This window comes from Pleurodeles waltl, chromosome 9 (genome assembly GCF_031143425.1).
Source record: "Pleurodeles waltl isolate 20211129_DDA chromosome 9, aPleWal1.hap1.20221129, whole genome shotgun sequence".
NCBI lineage: Eukaryota > Metazoa > Chordata > Amphibia > Caudata > Salamandridae > Pleurodeles > Pleurodeles waltl.
Window position 1 is genome coordinate 140,970,302 of NC_090448.1, and position 24,324 is coordinate 140,994,625.

At 43.9% G+C, this 24,324-nt stretch overlaps 1 protein-coding gene across 2 annotated transcripts in view; it reads left to right on the forward strand.

Annotated features, from left to right (window-relative positions):
• CACNA1D (calcium voltage-gated channel subunit alpha1 D) overlaps positions 1 to 24,324 on the forward strand; it is a 1,248,477-nt gene that overhangs the window by 988,156 nt on the left and 235,997 nt on the right. For both annotated transcript variants that reach the window (XM_069206436.1, XM_069206437.1), the window contains exon 35: positions 21,465 to 21,592. In XM_069206436.1, coding sequence (XP_069062537.1) covers positions 21,465 to 21,592 — 128 coding nt within the window. The remainder of the gene's footprint in view (positions 1 to 21,464; positions 21,593 to 24,324) is intronic.

Below are 24,324 nucleotides of genomic sequence, written 5' to 3' on the forward strand. Positions count from 1 at the left end.
GCAGCTGCCCTGACGTGACACACAGGCAGCCCCTGCGCAGACCACAAGCAGTCCCGTGGCAACCTAAACAAGGTTTCTTGTGGCCTCCCCAAGCGCGAGAGAGGTACTTGACATTGCCCCACCAATTAAGTCAAGGAGAGAGCAAGGCTGTGCAACGGAGACTCCATCAGGTCACAGCACATCAAGTCTGTCTTCAGTGAATTAATACGACACCAACTAGACACCCTCCTGGCAACATGAGAGACAATTGCCCTGAGACCATCTGAGAGCCCACCTACACCTGGTCCATGTTGGCAAGTGCACCGACTAAGAAACATCCACTCTTGGGGTTGCACGAGACTTGGACATGGCCCTGTGGGGAGTTCAGTGCGACTCCTTTGGCATGGCCTACGTTGGCCCGCACAGCCCACACATTCCCATGGCAATCCAGGGGCAAGTGCCCCCAGGAAGTTCCAGAGTGAAGGATCCAAAAATGAAAGGTGGTCTGGAAGCTGCTCCACCGACAAATTATCAGGATGTGCCAAGGCTTCAGAGGAGGACTTCACATCATCACAGATGTTGTCAATCTTCGATGGATTGGCCAGGATGTCTCAAGAAGTATATTTGCAGCGAACTCCACCAACGCTCCAGATGCACCCAATTTGAATAAAGTGAATTGTATACACCAACAGCCTCACCACGAGTACCGCAGGACTGACCCACAGTGCAAAAGTGGACACTCAACCAACCATCTGACTGTCACAGAGTCTGGACTTCATCGACACAGTGTTCGTGCCCAGCTGTACCTGGTTAAATCACAAACACGTGCGAAGGTGTCCGGGTGATCCCAGCTGCACCTGTCCACTGCAATACTGTGGCCTGCCTTTTCGAGGCCGAGAGACTGATGGTGGTGTTTAGTTATTGTGTTTTCTTTTACAGGTTGACCTTTGTTTTGTTCCTTAATAAAGTTTGGGGGGAATGTAGAGTCAGGCTGGACTCGTTCTAGTGTTTCACCAGCCACTCAGCTGAGGGCTGACTTAACACACACACCCCATACCCATCCAACACAGGCGTCACCGGTCAGGTGACCCTGCCAATAAAAAGGGCCTGGCGCACCTTCCCTTGGCCAGTTACCCAGAACAGCAACCATGTGTCTGTGTCACCTCATTTTAGTAGCATGAGGATCTAGAGCCCCCAACATTACATGTGGGTACATCTTAACACACACACCCAGAGCCCCAAGCCAGGTAGCAGCCCTCAAAGCACGGGGTATCATTGTTCAAGTACACAAGCTAGCATCCTGGCAGCACTCACTGGCTGTGATAATAATGTGCACTCAAACAAACAGGATTTACAAGAATTATGTGTACGTGCCCTCAACGTACAGGGTCCCTCAGTACATATGTTGTGAGTCATAAGGGGGTGCATGTGCTTGCCCCCATTAGACAAGCACTGATTTGTACGTGCACCCATAGAGACTTGATAGCTCTAAGCTTATACAATTGGGCACGCATGGCGTCTCTACATACACCCTTAAGACTTGCAGGGCTCTCACATGTACTGTCAGGCACACACGTAGACCATACACCTTCCCTCACGCACACGGGCGCACCAAAGTGCCCTTAGATACAAAAGACGCTGGGAACCCATTGACACATCTCTCTTAATGGGTGCCCTCGGGCACACCGGAACAAGTGCTTCAGTGCACGGCACAGGGGTATTAACCAGCGCACTATAAATGTTACACTACAATACAAGTGACCTGAGGCACGTTTCTGTACATGCGTCCTCGGAACACGGTGTCACAGGTTGTAGCGTAATCTCGTCTAGTACATAGTGTTCAGCACAGACCAACCACTAGTTTATTACATTGTATAATCCCCCTACTTCTCCCCATCGCCTCCTCCCCCCCTATTAATTTAGCACTCGTTTTCGACCAGCATCATTAACCAGCACAAGCAGCCTGTGTTCAGAGGCATGTAATTTTACTAACCTCACAATAAACTCTACTGATAATCCGGGAGCCACATGTATGTTTTTTGTAATCACGGCACTATAATCCTAGGTACATTTGCAAAATATATTTTGAGGATATTTTTTGGCTGAATTTCTTAATATTCTACTTTCAGTTTTGTGTTTATAATGCGGTGTGACATACTGAACTCACTTCTCTCATGCACTCACTGGGGACAATGTTCATACACCACACAAATACAACAGTCTTTCGGCTTTCTGTCACTGTTCTGACAATAGCAGGTCAGAAAAACCGCAGCAGTCTCCACTGCCACGAGGAGGGCCTGCCCCTAACTTTGGCAGAGTCTTCCACTGTCTGTCTCATTCTCTCCCCTTTCTCCTGGCCCTCTTTCTTGATGTTTCTCACCCGTTCCCAGTCTCTCATTCTGTCCCGTCTCCCTGCTTCGCACACCTGATAGAGCGGAACGTGGTAACAATTTACCTGCGTTCGGACGCTCTTTAGGTTCGATGAATCTTTTGACTAAGTGGGAACTCTCTGTACTCTTAATCGATCAATCCCCCTTATCGATAATCAATAACGAACATAAGCAACCCCTTGAACAACATAACACTTAACAATTAATCCAGAATACATTTCGGCGAACCCTGACCTTTCAGCCAGGAATAACCACACCAGTTTAATGCAAAGTTAGTGAATTTATTTCCCTATATTAACAAAGCTAGCACGATATAGATGTGTCTCAACACCAAATGATAAACATAAATGAACATTAATAGCTGTCCATATCGTCGAAACAAGTGTAATCTATGTAGCATTTGAATCACGAGGCATTCGATAGTGGCAATGCAAAGCACTAATACGATAATCTGCAATGGGCTAATTGCGTACATTTAGTCAGCATAACAAGACCTCAAATTGCATCGTGCGGCATATGGAATCCTCGTCTAACCTCAAATTAGCATCAGCATGTGGGACTTCATGCAAAATAATTTGGCAACATCAATTTAGAAAAACTCCTAGCTAGGGTCCTTATCAAAATCAGCAGTTGGTTACCTAAAAGAAACACAATGCAATTTTACAATTTCCTTTCATAATTACCAATTCCGATCAGCAATCAATGAATTCTTAGTCTCACAGGTATCGTTTCTCGATCAGCATAGGGCCGGGACAAAGGGGCAAAGGTGAACGGGGCAATTGCCTCACTGCGGCAAGATAAGATTACTACTTCATGCAAAGGGGCAAATCAAAGTTAAGTCTCTAGGGCAAGAATCATTAAGGTCTCTTTCTCTCGATTAGAGAAAGCATCAAAGTCTCTCAAAATGGCGTCGCAGCAAAATGGGTCATAGTAGCTACGAAGTCAAAATGGCGGGATGTCCGAAGATAGAGAGAGCTTTCCTCTTGTGCACCTGGGTTTTATAGGCAACAGTTCAAGTCCAGTAGGGTCTCCATTGGAGGGTTCATAGGTTAGCTTCAAATTGACCAATCAAAAACGACAGTTCTCAAGCTTTTACTTAAGCATACATTATCCTTGGAGATGGGTACGCAAGTTGCAACATTGTCTCTCGATTAGCTTACTCTCAGAGCCTCCATTGTCCGCACCTGCAAGCCGACCTTGAATTAAAGAGAAAATATGCCATGCTGGCACCAACTTTAAGATAAGCATGTGAACAGTCTCTGTGGAAAAATACAGCTTCAGGCAGAAATACACGTTTAATAGCACAATGGAAAAATACGAACATTTAAACCGTGAGACCAGGCAACTAGGCCAAAGCCTCCGCTAAAGTAATGCTAAGCTAAGGCATTTCAAATAAGCAAATCGTAGCACACGTTTATGATTATGTCGGATTAGTGCAATTCTAATACACCACGTTATATAAAGCACGCATATAAATGATGGCAAACTATTCTGAGGGCACATTTTGTCCCCGTACAATCTTCATTAATTCGGTTAATGTCACACACGATTATGTCAGCACTACGTTTATGCGTTAATAAATCAAAACCTTCATTTTCTGCTTCATCAATCCCTCCTCTGATGACTACTTGTCATCATACAAATTTAGCCCACAAATTTTATCCCATTAAAATTCTGTCAGCTCCCTTTTCCTTTTAGTTCCCCTAGTTTGCGCTTTATATTCTTCTGCCATTCTTTTCATTATTTTCTCCTCCTTTCTTCTTTTAATTCTTTCCATAATCATTATTATTCCCCTTTTTATTCCCCAAATTCCAAATACACAAATTATTACTATTAATATTCCTTCTATTATTTTCAATAATATTCCATTCCAAATTCCCCCAATCCAATGTCCCACTGAAGCAAGTCCCTTTCCAACCTTCTCCCACACTCCTGGTTCTTTCAGTTCTTTCAAATCTGTACTTTCTTTTGTTAGATTAGCAAGCATAGTTTTAATCTTCACACTATTATCAGGTATATATGTGCAGCAGTGACGTGCACCAATCATTTTGCAAACGCCTCCATCCTTTGCTAAAAGAATGTCTAAAGCAAGCCTATTTTGAAGAGTCATAGCTCTTTCTGCCGCAAGTTCAGCATCCAACAGGATTATAGCACCTGAAAACTTTGTCAACATGTTATCCACTATAGTAGACAACTTTCTTATTTTGATGGAATTCAGCACAACTCCCAATGAAGGAATCATGGCTCCAAATATATCACCTACCACAGCAGCTGCGGTCTCTCTTTTCTGGATACGATGGGATCCAGGTGTCTTTTCAATCATCGATATGTCATCCAGTTGATAAACCTTTGGAAACACTATACCCAAATAACATCTTCCCCACCATCCCTTTGGAAGACGATAATAGGCATTATGCCCACAAATGTAATACACCCCTGGAATGACAGGGTCAAGTCCGTCCATCATGAATGTCCATTTGGCCTTAAAAATAAACGTATGTTTGCATTCACTCGCTCCTACAAAAATATTATCATAATAAGATTCACCTAGATATATACAAAATTTCCCTACATGCCAAGCATCTAAAGCAATTTTCCCTTGTGTCTTTATAGCAGCAAAGTCATAATTATCTACTGAAGTCCTCTTATGCAGTTCTTTTTCTAATTTCGCCTTCATTTGAGCCCTTCTATCATCTGTGCGATCTAAAAAGCTTATTTCTACAGCAGAGACGGAGCAAGTAAGGTTCTCCCTATGAGCATGAGCCGTTTCAAAAGGTTGCATTGGCTCGAAAAAGTCCCTCATAATTTTGTAATCCCAATATTTTGCAGTCTCGCTTAGCTGTGCTATTATAGGAACATAAGCAAAGGTAACATCATAATTTGAGAAAAAATACTGTATGTTAGATTGACCATAAAACCTAGACATTACTATACTACATGTAATCCCGTATGTAAGAGGCATGTGGTGATAAGTCACCCCTTCCTTTACTGATGTCGGTATCTGTGTACACACATAACAATCTTTCGCATCCATAGTCTCTAACATACTCTGTTAGTAAGCGATAGAAAACGTTATACGAAAGCTCTTTCTTATCATGCAAGAGCCTCTCATCCATTGCTAGTCTTTTCAATGGTGTTAGTTCAGTGACAGTAACAGGAACAATAGTAGAAGCAGCAATAGTCTCATTCTCACCCTTTCCATGCATTCCAAACACAATTGCCATTATTATTAGTACACATGTTAGTACCAAGCCTATACAAACGTATTTACAATACTTCTTTCTATTGTTTTGCATAGCGTACCCAGGCATGATCTGTATAGAATCAGAGAGCTAGAAGCACCTATAAATGAAACTACTTAGCAATTCAGTTACAAAGCTGAACGAGCACAATGTTCACACCGTCTTCTTCAAAAGGCCAGTCACTTATCGGTTAGCAGCATTTGTCTCAATTCGGTTTAACAATGTCTCAGCTGGTTGTTTGTCTCACGTTAGATTGCAGCAAGCAATACCACTTACTACCCTTTCAATCAACAGAGTCTATGAAACTTTTCTTTTCTATTGGTATCTCTTCTTCTTCTTCGTTCTCGATGCTTAGAGATACAAACTCATCAGTCCAATCATCATTTACCGCATATGCCCATTCAGGACCGGAATACCTCTTGTTTGGTATCCTTTTCCTCTTCAATTTTGCTTCTCTCTTTGATTCTGCTTCGCTGGCACTCTCCTCCTTCGCCAAGTCCTTTTCCTCACTTGACAATTGTTCCACGACAGTCACTTCCTTTCTTTTCTCTTTCACTTTCGGCCTTCCTCCTTCGTTCAAACCTTCTTTACCCTTTTCTTTTATCGGTGATATACTTAGTCTTCTTTTTGCACCGTGTCCATTTGATGGACCTGCGATCTTTTCTGTAGAGGTTTGAGCTCTTTCGTTCTGTTCTTCTTGGTTCCCACCTTCAGGGGAATCAGTCACGTTTCCCTTTTCTTTTTCTGTATCGTCTGTTTCTGGGAAAGCCCCCTTCTGCTCAGGCTCTCCTGCCTTCTCACTCTCTTCGAGCCCTTCGTCACCGTTACTTTCTTCAGGCTCTGTATCACTTTCAGCTGCTTCAGGTTCCTTGTCACCTTCAGCTGCTTCAGGCTTTTTGCTACCCTCAGCTGCTTCAGGCTCTTTGTCACCTGCAGCTTCGTCGTCGCTGTCTGAACTTTCTCCTTGGTCTTCCCCAAGTGAGTCGGACTCTTCGTTCTCCAATAATATCTCCTTTTCTCCTGCTGTTGCTTGTTTGCTTTCAGTTCGCTTTTGTTCTGTCCCAACACTCGGCACCGTTTTATCAGGCACTGGTAGTTTCAGCGCTTCAACTTCCTCATCTGTGGGACACAGCACCTTCTTTGTATGACTGGCGTGAATCCAGTTGGGAACCCCCGCACACTTCACAGCGGTAGTTGTCGTCAGGATCACTTGGAAAGGGCCTTTCCAACGGGGTTCCAGGCACGACTTCCTCACGTGCTTCTTTATCACGACCCAGTCACCTGCTTTCAGTGCGTGTCCTGGACCTTGGATCGGTGGCAAGGTGGTCGCTTCCACCTGGTGAGAGAAAGAGCGAACCACGTCAGCCAGACCTTTGCAGTAGTCTAACACCATATCATCTGTAATATTCAAAAGCATGTTTGCGGGAACTGCAGGAAGTCTCATAGCCCTGCCCATGAGAATTTTGTGCGGAGACAATCCAGTTTTTCTATCCGGAGTGTTTCTCATTGACATTAGCACTAAGGGCAATGCGTCAGGCCATTTCAAATTTGTTGATGCACATATTTTTGCCATTCTCGACTTCAGCGTACCATTCATCTGCTCCACCAGTCCTGATGCTTCAGGGCGATAGCTACAGTGCAGCTTTTGCTCAATGTTCAGTGCTTCGCAAAGTAACTTCATCACCTCGTTATTGAAGTGACTTCCCCTATCTGATTCTAAAGAGATCGGGAATCCGAAACGTGGTATTAACTCCCTCAACAATAGCTTGGCAACTGTAAGACTGTCATTTCTACGTGTTGGGTATGCCTCAATCCAATGACTAAAAATACACACAACCACCAACACATATCTTAAACCTCCATGCACAGGCATCTCAATGAAGTCCATCTGCATACGACTAAAAGGACCGCTTGCCCTACCAATGTGGCTCGCGTTCACAACTGTTCCCTTTCCTGGGTTCATCTGTTGGCAAGTGACACATCGATGGCAAACTGCTTCTGCAGCTTGACGAAATCTGGGGTTAAACCAATCAGTTTTGAACAATCTTATCATGGCATCTCTCCCTAGGTGGGCTTGCCCATGATAGAACCGCGCAAGCTGTGATAAGAGACCATTTGGCAGAACAAATTTTCCCTCATGTGAAACCCATAGCTCGTCTTGTCTCTTTATACATTGTGATTTAATCCAAGAATCTCTTTCATCCTCCCTGACATACTTTGTAGTGCTTTTAGTTCTTCTATTGTATCTACGACCTTCAAGGCAAATGCTTCAGCTGGTTCGAGTTCTGGTTCACTTATTGTATTCCAATCATCCCTTAGCAATATACAGTTCAAAGCGCAAAATCTTGCGACTTGATCTGCATAGGCATTTCCCAGAGACACATAGTCCTGTCCTTTCGTGTGAGCACTGCACTTTACCACTGCAACTTCAGCTGGCACTTGAATGGCATGTAACAACTCCCTTATTCTCTCCCCATTTTTCACTGGGGATCCTGAAGAAGTCAGGAAACCTCTCTGTGACCACAGTTGTCCGAAGTCATGCACAATCCCAAACCCGTATTGGCTATCAGTGTAAATGGTGACTTTCATCAATGCAGACAATTGACATGCTCTAGTAAGGGCTACAAGTTCTGCTACTTGTGCAGAATAGACTCCTTGGAGCCATCCCGCTTCCAAGACCCTGTCACAGTACATACAGCATATCCTGCTTTCAAAATTCCCACCCCATCTCTTAGACATGAACCATCAACAAAAAGAATTTGGTCATTTTCATCAAGTTTTGTATCCCTGATGTCCGGTCGGGGTTTTGTGCAAAATTCAGTCACCTGAAGGCAGTCATGCTCGACGTCTTCAGCGTTCTCAATTTCAGCATTTTCTCCAGGAAGCAAGGTAGCTGGATTCAACGTAGTGCACCTTTTCAGCTGCACATTCGGTGAGCCCAGAATAGTCGTTTCATACCTTGTGAGTCTTGCTCCAGTCATGTGCTGCGTTCGGGAGCGGGTCAAAAGTATCTCAACTGAGTGAGGGACCATGACTGTTACTGGGTGTCCCATCACTATTCCTTCACTCTGAGTGAGGCTGATACCAACTGCTGCTACGGCGCGCAAACACCCTGGGAGTGCTGCTGCAACCGGATCCAAAGTAGCGGAAAAATACGCTACTGGTCTGTTTACGCCACCATGGGCTTGGGTCAAGACAGACAAAGAGCATGCATCACGTTCATGGCAAAACAATGTGAAAGGCTTCGTGTAATCAGGCATACCTAAAGCTGGAGCCCTGCACATGCACTCCTTTAATTCAACAAAAGCATCCATCTCATCCCCTTTCAGTTCGATCTGATCCAAGGCATCCTTCTGGGTCAATTTCAGTAGAGGCTTTGCTAGAGACGAGAAGTTGGGAATCCACTGGCGACAGTATCCCACCATTCCCAAAAACTTCCTCACCTCCTTCCTTGTCTTTGGTGGACTCATTTGAAGTACACTGGTAATTCTTTCCTTCATTATTTTCCGTGACCCTTTCTCTATCTGGTGACCCAAGTATTTCACTTTCTTCTGACAGAACTGCAGTTTGGAAGGAGACACCTTGTGTCCATTCCCTCCCAAATGGTTCAACAGAGCAATGGTATCGGCTGTGCAGCCACTTTCTGTCTTTGATGCAACCAGTAAGTCGTCAATGTACTGTACTAAGGTTGACTCGAATGGCAACTCTAACTCTTCCAAGTCTTTCTTTAGAACCTGATTGAATATCGACGGTGACTCAGAGAACCCTTGAGGAATTCGACACCAACTGTATACTCTGTCTAGGAATTTGAAACAAAAGAGGAATTGGCTGTCCTCATGAAGAGGCACAGAAAAGAATGCTTGTGACAAATCGATGACTGAGAACCACTCAGCTTCGCAAGGGATCTGAAACATTATCACAGCCGGATTCGGTACGACAGGGCAGCACTTGATTATGATGTCATTTATTTTTCTCAAATCCTGTACAAGTCGGACTTTCCCACTTGGCTTCATTAGTCCCATTATCGGTGAATTACATGGGCTGCTTAATACTTCTTTCAGTACTCCCTGCTTCACGAATTCGTCAATAAGTTGGGCAACTTTCATGAGGGTATCTTGTGGCATGTGGTATTGTGGGGTCTGGGGAAAGATCGCATTGGGCTTTACCATCACTTTTACTGGTTCTACTCCTTTCATCAATCCCACCTCTTTCCCTGTCATGTCCCACACTTCCTTTCCGACTGTTTCCCGTAATTCTGCTGGGATATCTTCTTCAGTTATCATTGGTAAAAGACAAATCAGAGGATACTCTTCGTCAACTGTTTCTATCTCATCCCCCTCTACACTGTCCTCGTCTTCCCCATCATTGCTCATCTCTATTGTTATTCCTTCGTTTGAACACATGATTGAGCAACCCAATTTACACAATAGGTCTCTTCCTAACAGTGCTATCGGGCTTGAGTCACACACCACAAATTGATGTACCCCTTGATAGTTACCAATGTTGACTGGTATCGGATCTGTTATTGGGTTCGTCAAATGCCTGTTTGCTACTCTCACCACTTGAACTGTCCTCCCTGAGAGTGGCAAATTTGGTACTTCACTGCTCTTAACAGTTGAACGTGTGGCTCCCGTGTCAACCAAGAATGAAACACGATGACCCATTACTCTTCCTTCTACGTACGGACCCCTTTGATCGACTTCCAAAGATGCCGCAAGCACACAGTCTCCTTCTTCTCCTGAACTTTCACTCTCCCATACGTTGTTTATTCCACTCTCACTGTGTAATGGGAACTGTTGTACTGTGCCGTTTGTGCTCATTACCTGACCCGTTACCTGTGGAGGAACCATCATTTGCTGCTGACTCATTGGTGCCAAAGGTATTTGCATTTGCTGATTAGGTACCATAGGTAACTGCTGTTTCATCGGCTGCATCTGCGTCATCTGCACACGGGGCATCTGCACCTGCTGCGGCTGCATAGGTTGTAATCCCTGCAATTGATTTATGGTCTGAAAATTTGGGTTTAGACCTCTCATTTTCGGTCCTCTCATTGTCTGAAATGCATTGACATCATTGTTTTGCTGACCAACACCTACACCTGCACCTGCACCTTCCTGCACCACCATCGGGCACTCGCGTTTCCAATGACCTACGTTTCCGCACGCGTGACACGGCATCACCTTCTTCATTGCCTGCACACCCGTCACAACAGTGTTCAAATCCCGACCATTATTCACAAAACCTCCTCTACCTCTGCCACTGCCCTGTGGCTGAAACGCCATGTTTCCTTGCAACTGCGGCTGCTGTTGCTGAAACACCATGTTTCCCTGCAACTGCGGCTGCTGTTGCGGTACCTGCTGTTGGAACCCTTGCATCCCTGGCAACCCTTGCAAGCCTGTCTGAGCCGCCTTAAGCTGCATCATCATCACCTTCTCTTTCAGCCTTTTCTGTTTCACCTCTATTTCATCGCTACAGTATTTCGCATAAGTCAAGACTTCATCAATCGGTTTCGACTGCCAGCAGATCAAATGCGATTTTATCATCTGGCTTATCTCTGGTCTCAGCCCTTCCACAAATCTGAACACAAAATGAAGCATATCCTTCGCTTCGATTGCTTCCGTGCCACTGTAATTCTTGAACGCCTTCAACAACCTCTCATAGTAACTATGAATCGATTCTTTAGCCTCTTGGGCAGTTCGATAAATTTTCTGCCAATCCACATTTTTCGCGGCAACCTTTGTCTTCAAATGCTCAATCACCTTATAGTACAGACACATCACCATAGGTGATGGTGCGCCCGTCTCTCTGTCTCTCTCTGGTTCACTTGTCGGCCAACCTACAGCTCTTTTGCAATCCTCCCACAAATCTGCCGGAACCACAATCTCGAATAAAGTGTTCAGGTCTTCCCAGAGACATTTGGCAAGCTTCACAAATCAGTTTGTTGATACCATTCGATCGGCTTCTCCCTCAGTTTGGGAAAATCATTCGTAAAAGACTGAATATCGCTCCTGTGCCATGGTACATGTACTAATTTTCCCCCTGCTGTCTCCCTCATGGGTAACATTGTTACGGTCTCGCTGCTCTGCGGTCTTTTCTCATTGTGCTCTGTAACACTGTCCCTCCTCTTATCCTTCCTCTTTACCCATCTGCTTTCCCACTTGTCTAAGCACCTCCACACTTGGGCACTCTGCAACAATTCTCTAAGGTGTGCCTTCATGCCTGCTGATCTCATGTGTTCAAAATCTGTGGTCCCAAAATCCAACCTATAGCTCCTGCTCAAGTGTTTCGTCTTGCCTATGTCAATCCCATTCCTGTCTGCTACTTCCTGCAAACTTTTATGTACCTTGTTTACTTCTCTCGTGATCTTTGGACATAGATACCTCAACTCCTCTTCCGTGTAGGACTCCAACCTGTTCACACCCATATTTCCTTCCACCAATTCTTGTGCTTCCATGTTCAGCCTCATCCTGCTCAAGTAATCGTCTCCTTTCCCACTGTCTGAACTTTGTGTGGAATTTAGACTGTTGAACCACTGTGTCAGCTGTTGCGCATTTACCCCCATCAGTGTAGCATTCACATCGACTGCCATCAATGGTTGCGGCAACTTTTCAGTGTTCGATGTTAATGGTATTATCAGTGGGGGGCTCGACCTCACCAGTGTTGACTGAGCGCATACGGGACTAAACTCCATCAAGGACCCAGACCCAGTTGGCTGAGCCACTATCGGAGTTATCCCTGGAGTGTTTTCTATGCACCTTCTTTCTGTCCCATTCTGCAGCATTGGTCCCTGACTGCTCATACCTAAGTTAGGCTGACTATACAAAGGTACCACTGGACCTACGGTAATAGGTAGTGATATCGCATCTGGATTTTGTCCATTTCCCATATTCTGAGGCATGTTCATCCCCATATTATGGGCCATCATTGCCGGCATGCCCATCTGACTCCCCGTCATTTGAGCATGAGCGTTTCCTCCCTGCATCTGCTTTTGAGGCATCATAAACTGAGTTGATTCAGCTTGTGCCATTGTTGGGTTGTAACCATTCTGTACGCCCCTTATGGTTGGATCTGGAATCATTCCTCCACTGTTGTTACTGCTGTAGTACCCTGGCATCTGCGGCTGGTAATTTTCTGCTGGTTTCAACACGGGCACATCTGGATACATTCTCCTGACCTGCGGTATCTGCGGGGTGAGCAGTAAACTCGGATCCTTAGATCCCGATGGTGCTCCTGGATTCTGCGTTTCACTGTTCTGTACCGATGCCGGAGGGGCAGAACTGGTACTTGGACCTTGTCCATTCTCCGCATAGGGTGGTGGACGGTCGTTCAGCAATTGCATTATCAACTCCTCATCCTCTAACTCCTCTTCTCTTCTCAGCTTTTCCTTGTCCTCTCTATCCTTGGAACATTTCCTGTCTGTCTTACAGGTAGCTTTCTTACCTGTCTCCTCTTCATCTTTACTAATTGCGGGGAACAATTTTATTCCCTGCAATACATCTGACCTCCACACCTTCTGTGCATTATCCCACCTAGCGTCCGCTAGTGTCTTTTCTACCTTCCTCATCCTTGTTTCAAACTTGTTTTTCTGTTGTTGTCTAGCCATGAGTTCCCAGATTGCTAGAGCCTCAAACTGTGCTGGCCTTGGAGGCACCTTCATGTCATACATCGTGAATCTCAAATTCTCTAGGACCCTTATATTGAATGTCCCATGTATCGGGAATGCTACGCTCCCATGTTTCTCTGTCCACTTGTGCCATTGTTTTAGCCAAAGGCACGGAGCTACCCCTTTTTCCTCCATTACAATGTAAGCTGGTGTGCCCTCGGGCGGCGTCTCCTCTCCTACGCTCGCTTTAATATAAGACTCCCCCTTCATCGCACTCCTGAATGCTTTAAGGAATTTCATTTTCTCGTCTTTTAATTCACAAATTTTATAATCAATAGATCACTGTTATTCCACAAATTTGTAATCAATAGGTGACTTTAATTCCCGGAATACTCTTCACCTGCTTTTCCCCTCCCAATCGAGTGCCACGGACTGCGTCCAATCCGTGCGCGACCCTTCTCTCCAACCAACCTATCCCAGCGCGGCTCTTAGTGACGTCACACTCACACACACTGCGGCTGACAAAGCCTCGCGGCTAATCCTCCTTCACTCAGGTCCTCCCGTAACAACTTTTTGCATGTATCGCGAGCTACCAAAAAACCAAAACAGATCTGTCGGTTTACTACAGGAAGGGTAACATAATCGCTTCAGGACCTTAGGGACTTTTCACTAACCTCGGCCACTATTCGATCTCTTTCACCAGCCTCGGCCGCTATTCCGTCTTTCTCAGTCCCCACATTCGCAAGCAAATCTGACCCGCAGACCTACTCTCAACTTGTCAATGATCTGTTCTAGTGCACTTAGAATCTTGTCAAAGCCCGAAGTCGAAGTTTATTTCACTCCCTAACACACGTACCCACTCGTTGACCACACCCGATCAACCTACTAAACCGCCCAGACCACAACATGGATCAACATACTCCGGAGTCTCTTGACCTCGCAGGGCCCGTCTCAACAACAACAACCACGTGGACCTTTTTATGCACAAAGCGCCAGACGCACATGAAGTTCGACGACTTCCCTACTCTCACACTCGGAGCCGCACCTCCGCTATCTCCATGAAGTTCGACGACTTCTCTACTTCTACACTCGGAGTCGCGCCTCCGCTATCCTTAAAGAAAAATCCTCACAACCTTTTCACACACTCTGCGGCAATAAGCTGTGCAAGCGCAAAACCCTAACTTCACTCATACCATCACTAGTACCGCCAACGCTGTTTCCACATCTCCGTTCTCTCCATTCGCAAGCTCCGAGATCCCGGGAAAGTCGCGGTGGACCTAGCCCATCATCATTCTGTCAATCGTTTTATCCAAGAAAAATCTAATTCAACTTCTCGAATGGGGCCTCAAAATGCGTAACCGTTAATTCGACACCATGTACTCTAATGGTACAGGGTCCCAAAAGACGTAACCGTCCTCTGCTACCATCTACTGATAGAGCGGAACGTGGTAACAATTTACCTGCGTTCGGACGCTCTTTAGGTCGATGAATCTTTTGACTAAGTGGGAACTCTCTGTACTCTTAATCGATCAATCCCCCTTATCGATAATCAATAACGAACATAAGCAACCCCTTGAACAACATAACACTTAACAATTAATCCAGAATACATTTCGGCGAACCCTGACCTTTCAGCCAGGAATAACCACACCAGTTTAATGCAAAGTTAGTGAATTTATTTCCCTATATTAACAAAGCTAGCACGATATAGATGTGTCTCAACACCAAATGATAAACATAAATGAACATTAATAGCTGTCCATATCGTCGAAACAAGTGTAATCTATGTAGCATTTGAATCACGAGGCATTCGATAGTGGCAATGCAAAGCACTAATACGATAATCTGCAATGGGCTAATTGCGTACATTTAGTCAGCATAACAAGACCTCAAATTGCATCGTGCGGCATATGGAATCCTCGTCTAACCTCAAATTAGCATCAGCATGTGGGACTTCATGCAAAATAATTTGGCAACATCAATTTAGAAAAACTCCTAGCTAGGGTCCTTATCAAAATCAGCAGTTGGTTACCTAAAAGAAACACAATGCAATTTTACAATTTCCTTTCATAATTACCAATTCCGATCAGCAATCAATGAATTCTTCGTCTCACAGGTATCGTTTCTCGATCAGCATAGGGCCGGGACAAAGGGGCAAAGGTGAACGGGGCAATTGCCTCACGGCGGCAAGATAAGATTACTACTTCATGCAAAGGGGCAAATCAAAGTTAAGTCTCTAGGGCAAGAATCATTAAGGTCTCTTTCTCTCGATTAGAGAAAGCATCAAAGTCTCTCAAAATGGCGTCGCAGCAAAATGGGTCATAGTAGCTACGAAGTCAAAATGGCGGGATGTCCGAAGATAGAGAGAGCTTTCCTCTCGTGCACCTGGGTTTTATAGGCAACAGTTCAAGTCCAGTAGGGTCTCCATTGGAGGGTTCATAGGTTAGCTTCAAATTGACCAATCAAAAACGACAGTTCTCAAGCTTTTACTTAAGCATACATTATCCTTGGAGATGGGTACGCAAGTTGCAACATTGTCTCTCGATTAGCTTACTCTCAGAGCCTCCATTGTCCGCACCTGCAAGCCGACCTTGAATTAAAGAGAAAATATGCCATGCTGGCACCAACTTTAAGATAAGCATGTGAACAGTCTCTGTGGAAAAATACAGCTTCAGGCAGAAATACACGTTTAATAGCACAATGGAAAAATACGAACATTTAAACCGTGAGACCAGGCAACTAGGCCAAAGCCTCCGCTAAAGTAATGCTAAGCTAAGGCATTTCAAATAAGCAAATCGTAGCACACGTTTATGATTATGTCGGATTAGTGCAATTCTAATACACCACGTTATATAAAGCACGCATATAAATGATGGCAAACTATTCTGAGGGCACATTTTGTCCCCGTACAATCTTCATTAATTCGGTTAATGTCACACACGATTATGTCAGCACTACGTTTATGCGTTAATAAATCAAAACCTTCATTTTCTGCTTCATCACACCCACTTGAATTCCTTGTCCTTCATATGTTATTCAACATATAACGCTGCACACTATTATTCTAACTGTTATTTTTTAGAATCCTCCTTCACTGGTTCTAGACAGGTTTCGTTTACGCCAAGATAAATCAAGTTTGCAGAATCCACCTATATATCTCTTTGGTAAACAAATGTCCATTAAAATCAGGATGAGGTTAAAATTGGTCTCCTTGTTCTGCACCATAATACAGCTGCACTTCAAAACCCTGGCACAGGATGACAGAGCTCTTTACAAGGTAGTTATGAAGGAAGCTGCATAAAGAATCAAGGGCCACATGTACAAAGCCTTTTTCTAGTCATTTGCGAATATAAAAATGCTTTTTGGGATGTTCAAAACCCGAACTGCGATTCGGTAACTTTCTACCCAATCACAATTCTGGTTTTGCGATTCGATATTAGGAAGGGGCATGTCCAGGGCGTCCCTTCCTTATACCGAATCTAAATGGTATGTATGATTGTTTTGTGACCGTGAATGCGTTGCAAAACAATCGCAGTTAGCACCAATTTCAAATTGGTGCTAATCCATTCGCAAAGGGGAAGGGGTCCCTGGACCCTTTCCCTTTTGTGAATGCATGCGAAAATCATTTTTTAAGAGCAGGCAGTGGTCCCACGGTCCCACGGACCACTGCCTACTCTTAAAAAAGGAAATTGAAACGTTTCATTTTTTTTCTTTTTATACGCAGCCTGTTTTCCTTTATGGAAAACGGGCTGCATTTTAAAAAAAAAAAAGATTGCCTTATTTTAAAGCAATCACAGACATGGATGTGTGCTGACACCATGAGGCCACCATCCCTGTGATTTTTGCAATTTCCAATGTGTCGCAAATTGTGACTTACCTCACTAATTTTAATGAGGTAGGTCTATTTGCAACCCACCGGGAATCACAAAAGAAACTCAGTGGAGTTTCTTACATTTGGAATTGCGATTTCCTGATTGTGTTTCGCATGAAATCGCAATTAGGAAATTATCATTCCAAATATTTGTACATTTGGCCCCAAGTAACATGCATCATGTCACTCCTCCACCGCCCAGAAGAAAAGAAGTGTTGCGTTTTGCAATACTACTGCCAAATAAAAAACACTGGTGTTGAAAGAGCATTTGCGATGGTGTTTAGTGGACTGCATAGAAAACCGGAACATTCTCTACAGCTACTGCTTCCCACGTACAAAAAAATTGGCAAGTAACCCAACGTTTGTTATCTGAGAGAGACTGGTACCATTTTTCAACAAACAAATGTATCTTCCCATACTTTTACTTTTCACTTCATTCTATTTACCCTATGTGCCTGTTTCTAATATGAATAAGAATCTACTTGAGAGGTGCAGGATGAGAAAGAGAAAATGAAAAATTGCCTTGATTCACTTACCAAAGCTAGCTTTTGGGTATGCCATGATGTGGTCCGGCTAAAGGCCATATGCCAATCATATCACCTTAATACCCATTAAATACCATATGCCATGTGCAATGGAAAGGAACACACACAAGGGCCCTCATTATCACTCAAACCGCAGAGAGACCGCCTGTGCGGTCCAAACACCACCAGCCTAATTTAGAGTTCACCGCAGGGCCGGCAGGCGGAAACAGCCTTTCCGCCCACCGCCCCTGCAGTGAACAGGGCCTTAACAATGCAGCTGGCTCGTAATCGAGCTGGCGACAGAGTGGCAGTGCGGCGGGTGCAGCAGCATCAATCGCGCATCCCACTGCCCATAGTTCGGGCAGTGGAATGCGCAACAGGGCTGTGCATGGGGTCCCCTGCCCTGCCCATGCCAAGTGCATGGGCAGTGCTGGGGCCCCAAGTGGGCCCCCAACTCCCCCATTCCGCGAGCCTTTCCATGGTGGCAACCTGGTGGTCCGACTGTGGCGGCTCCGCCGCGGTCGTAATGTGGCAGTCAGACTGCCATGACCATGGCAGTCCGACTGCCACCGTGAGTCTGGTGGTCTCAAGACCATCAGTCTCATAATGAGGGGTCAAAGTCCTAAAAAACATACACAGCAACACACATGCACACTCAGCATGTCTGCTGTTAATTCCTGCACGGACATTTGAGGTACTTTATTGACTGATAACTTATCCGGGGTGCTATTCCACTGATTCACCCCCGTACAGCAAAGAAAATAACACCCCTCCCCATCCCCCCTCCCGGCGCGGCTCGTCCTCCTTCATCACTCACTGCAGGAGACAGCTCTCAGCACAACCAATGCCTGTATAAAGTACCGAAGTTGTATTGCAGCATTTTTAAGAAGGATAGGTTCACACAGAACACAACGAGAAGAAGGCAGTTTACCAATTTCCCATAGCAGGGTCTTCATGCACACAGACCATTTTGTCTCAACAGTAATACCGATATTAAGAGTAAAGCAGGAATAGTGTTGTTGTCAGTGTCCTTTCTTTTCCATCTCTTGATTCGCACCAGGAGGCGCCTGAAAGGATTAACTTGCTGTTTGGCTAGCACTTGGTCCCACTTATAAATGGCTTCACTGCGCTGTAAATTGTTCATTTTACTATTAAATAAATGTCACCTGTGTTATTATTTCTGCATGAACAAACAGCAGGAATCGGCCTTGTTGTCACAATACCAGTTAGCTGGTAGACGTTTATTGCCAGGCAATCCTGCCATTTCCACAGAAGCTACTCTTCAAACAACCCGTGTTCAACGCAGCAGCGTAAAACTAAACACACAGAGCTCAATATTGTCTGACAAGACAGCAGGCGTGTCTTTCCAAAGAACAGTAACAACAGTGATAGTTCAATATTTCCATGGAATGGCACATGGGAAATGTAGGGCCGGCGCACAAAGCCTGACATAAAGCCTGATTATTTTCAGGCTACCTGACCCACCTCTGCTACATTCCTTATCCTGTGAGGAAGGGACGACACCCCCTCTAGCCCTGAGGCCCCTCCGCCCCTCTTCCCGTAGAAACCTCCAAAATTACCGAAGGGTAGGGGATAGATAGCAGGTGATGGCAGAACTAAAAGGGATATCAAAGATTACACAATGCTATTAGAAACAGGTTCACCTTTTTAGTGTTGCAGGTATGAAGTTTTGAAGCAAAAAATAGGTGCATATTTTTTTTTAACTTACATGAAAGTAAGAATATAGAAAGAAAGGCTTACTTCATACTTTTAACAGTTCGTAAAAATCTATCTACTCCCGCACCTGCACTGTCTTTTCTTAGAGGGAAGGTGAACTCAGGGTGGAAAGGCAGTGATTCAGTCTATTCCACAGAGCGAAGACTAGAGAGCTGCACCCATGGACTGCCACAAAGCCATCCTACTTTCAGGCTGCAGCAGGCATGGAATAGGATACAGGAGAGGGCTTGAAGGGTGGCAAAAGAAAAGCAGAGATCTATGGCCAGTGGCGACCTGAGCTGTGGCATTTGTGGCCTTTGCGTGTGTGTCATCAGGTCGTTGTCACACTGTCACTGACTGGTTCCCAGCTCAGAGCTTCTCTGTCCTTTAGTCATGGCAGGGTTGTTCCTCCTAGTGGAGCATTATATCACTCATGAATCCTCTCCTTAACGAACCTTGCCTTATCTTTCTTTTAACAAAGCTGTTATGGGAGCACTGAGTCTTGCTAACCCCACCTAAAAATGTGATAATTCAGGAAAGGTTGAGATAGGAGAGGAGGGACACATTAAAAGGTGGGACCAGTGCCCTCTTCTCATGCCCTAGCAGTAGTGCACAGCACCCGGGAAACCATTTAAATGCAGACAGTGGATCCACAGAACTGCAAATGTTAATGAAAGATGAACTTGACTTGGTTCTGTGCAAGTGTGTGGTCTGCTCTGCTTCTGTACACTGGAGCTACTACTACTAGTGAGGGGTAGGAGCAAGCAGAGCAACCACAAGGGGGAAAGGAAAATCGAGGAGCCAACAGAGATGCCTGTAGTGCCAAAGTAGTCACTCATGCAGTTCAACGAAAACACTCGCTTGTAGGCAGAAATATACACTCAAAATGCTATTAGAACTAGGGTAGAGATATATGCTCCACTGGGCTGAGCCAAGACATAATTGACAAAGTCTTGAACCAATGGCTGAAAGAGGCAAGTTGAAAAACAACCTGAATGCTGGAAGAAGGTGTTGGTCCTGTATACCACAGTAACTGTATTAGAGATAAAAGATCTGTTTGGCAACTTTGCTGTCAAAACCAATATTTAATAAGACTTAGGCAGCCCAAGTATAATACAGTAAATGTACTACTGACTATTTTAACAAGTTAAAAGACCCTATGCTCACCATAGATGATGTACTACTGTGAATAGCTAGGCTGTATCTTTTGTGCTAATACATTTGCAGATCGCTGTCTCCAATACTTTGTTTCTCAGAATACCGTTTATAAACACTTGGGGTCATATTTGCAAAGGCTGTGCATTGTCACATGTGTGCTGGACTATTTAAAGCAAAACTGCAAAATACTCATGTAGTGAATATTAGACCTGGTATCCTTAGCGTAGTTTAACTTTTTGTTGCCCTCTGACTTTCATTTTTGGTGACCTCGTTTAAACTGGCTTCAGGACTGTGGACATTTAGGGCCTGATTACAACCTTGGCGGATGGGATACCCAGTCACAAACGTGATGGATATCCCACCCGCCATATTACAAGTTCCATTATATCCTATGGAACTTGTAAAATGGCTGGCGGGATATCCGTGACATTTGTGGGGGAGTATCCCATCCGCCGAGGTCGTACTCAGGCCCTCAGTCTTCTAAAGCCATTAGCCTTTTTCACTGAAGATGTTTTCACCATTGGCCTGAGATGTCAATCACATCATGTACTAGCCCACATGCGTATTTCAGTTGCACCATCTTTCTACTTGCTGTTTGTATGTGACCTTCAAGTTCCTTTGGGATAACTGAAGGTCTATTTTACATTTGAAAAGTATGGTGAATCATCATACATTACATTTTGAAATTGTATTGACATTTAGCCGCTTCTTGCCAAGTCCCTTTCTCCCAATTCATTCAGCTGGTCCTCTCTGCCATTCACTGCCTATATTCTCCATGGAGATGAAGGTAGGACGGAGGAGCAGAAGGGCTAGTCCTCTGACAAGAATATTTTGTACATTATAGTTATTTCTTTTCAATTGTAATTATTCCTGAGAGTCATTTTTATTTTGCAAAATACTTTCCCAATAATTATTGCAAACGTAAATATTGTGAAATGAACACATGACATTTACAATTATACATTTGCATTTATTTTGTAGATCATCAATCTATTTGTTGCTGTCATCATGGATAATTTTGATTATCTGACACGTGACTGGTCTATTCTTGGTCCTCATCATCTTGATGAATTCAAAAGGATATGGTCGGAATATGATCCTGAAGCTAAGTGAGTTTGATTTTCTTATTTCCAAAATGTTGTTGATACATTTGTTATCTCTTTATTACGAAAACCTAGTTGCAGTACATTATTCTGCAGGAGTATTATGGTTGACATATAATTACGGGCCTGATTTAGACTTTGGATTACGTTATTTACTCCATCAGAGCAACGCCCTTACAGAGTAACCGTACTCAGAATACTGGGATGTCCGCAAGCCCAACAGACATCTCTTAGGACTTACAGCAACCTCCAACACTGCTTTTCCTGTCATCCTATTAAACGTTTGACGGACTATACTGTCAAGATGACAGTACTTCATAAAAGTTTTAATTTGTTTGTGTGTTTTAAAAACAATTCTCAAAGTGGCATTTTTTTTTGAAAATACAAAAACGAATTGTTGTCTCTCGTGGTGTAGAGGTCATTATGCAGTTTTCATTGACCCTTACCACCAGGTCCTATCCAGTTTTATTGAACGGTAAAAACTGGTCATTCAGCTGCCCGCTCTACAATCATGGGCACAGTCAAATGGCCAAACCTCCAGCGGGCCTTTTTTCGTTAGGCAATTGAAAGAGTATGTCAGTGACAGAAACAGTGTAGTCTCTGTTGGTGACATACTTAAAGTCCACCTATCTGTAAATCAGACAAATGGACCTTGAGTTTATGTACCCTCTCCACCGCACTCTAACTTAGCCCCAAAGACATTTTGGGTCTGATTTAGAGTTTGTCGGATGTGATATAGCGACCACAAATTGGCTGATGTCTTGCCCCCACCCTATTTAGATTGTGTATACACCTATACAGTACAAATCGAGCGCATGTGAGATCTGCCACTTTTTGGGACATGTCCAGCATCCGCCAAACTCTAAATTAGGCCCTTTGTGTGACATATATCCAAATAGTTTGCTGAATCAACATTTTCTATAGCCTAAATACCTTATGGGACTAATTGTTGTAAACGAACGCATACACCTGATATTTTAATGTTACAACAGCTTTCTGTTGGTTACAGTATAATTCTGCTTCGCTATCTGTAGAAAGTAAAGCCTCCCTTCTAATTAACAGCAACTGCTTATGATTGAGGTTGAGAAGAGTGGTTGTCTCTTCCTGTTTCTTGGGTCTGAATATTTATATCAGGTAAACTTTGCTGTGTATGTACCTCTTTTGAATCACAGTCAGGAATAGATGACTTGCAGAAAATTCAATGTAAAAAATCATCCTGCAAATGAATAACAGGTCAGTGCTTAACTAATGGAAGAAGAAACAATAGGGTTGGTCTAAAGTGCTGATTTTTATTAATGTGTTTGTAGGACTTTAAGGAATCTACAAGAATTCCATATAGTGGTCACTTTAAACCTATTCCTGCCATGTCCTTTCATACCGGAGAGTAAATAGGGCTAGTAAGATGAATCAAAAACAACTTACTACATGTATCCTTGGTAGATAGTATTGATTATGTAGATAATATTTCCACATTCAATATTTTTCATGCCCTGCACACATTATTAATGAGAGGTAAACCCTTACAGCTAATTAGTTAGCTTCATGTCTTCCAAAAGAACATGATTTACTGAGAAAAAAGTGTCCCTTCTTCAGGCCTTACCATTCATCACCAGCCCTTAAGGATTATCAAACAAATATTTTTTGTACAAGTGTCCTAATTATTTTCTCACATAGCAAAGCTACAGCTTATGTAAAAAAAAGAAACCAACGTTACAACAGCAGAAGGAACTCAAGCTCGCTAACCCCACAAGCTACTTCAGTATGTGGCTACTGTTAGAAATGACCATCTTTTGCATGGTATTCCTCCAGATTGTTTGCCTTTGTTTGCAGAACATGTTTTTGCTGGTCATAGGACTCCATGCATTTCACTCCTGCTAACAATTGTTATAGTGCGTGTGCTCCCGCACATATCAGAATTGGCATTCCTATAAATGGCCCATTTAATTTTCCTCTAAGTCCCTAGTATATGGTACCACATGTACCCATGGAGTGTAAATTGAATGCTACTAGTGGGCTGGAGCACTCATTGTATCACCTACTGAAGTAGCAGCGTAACACATGACTCCAGGCCTGCCACTGGAGCTTGGGTGTGCCGTCTTAAATCTGCCATATCAACTTGGCAAAACAAACCATTTGCCAGGCCTAAGTCTTCATTTTTAACACTATTAAAACTCCCCTAGCATAGACCATAAATGCCTATAGAACAAGGAGCATTACACTTGATGAGTAGGACATGTATATGTAATGTTTTACATATCCTGGGAGGGAAACATCTCCAAAGCCATTTTCACTGAGGCAAAGCTGGCTCTCCAATAGGGAAATACTGGCTGACACTGTTACATTTAATATGTTCTGAATTCAATTGGGGACTGCTAGAAAAGTGGCTCAAGGACTCATTTTATAGTAATTGAAAATCCAACTTAATGGTTGTCAGCTTTTATATTACTATTTTGGAAATAACCTTTTTAGAAAGTACTAAAGTAAACAAAAAAAGCGATGAATGGAATGCATGAATTAATCTCAGCCGCTGGTAAAGACTCAGGCAGCATCCAAATCCATTAATATTTTGCACACCATGTCTCCTCAGCTATCTACCATAAGTCTTGAACCTGCTCTAGTTGGAACAGTCCAGCCCGAACTGTCTAAACTGTTCATGAAGCAGAACACAAGCAACCCAGGACCGGATTCAACATAGTGACTGGCCCATCAGTTGGATACTGCTTGGTTCCACTCACACA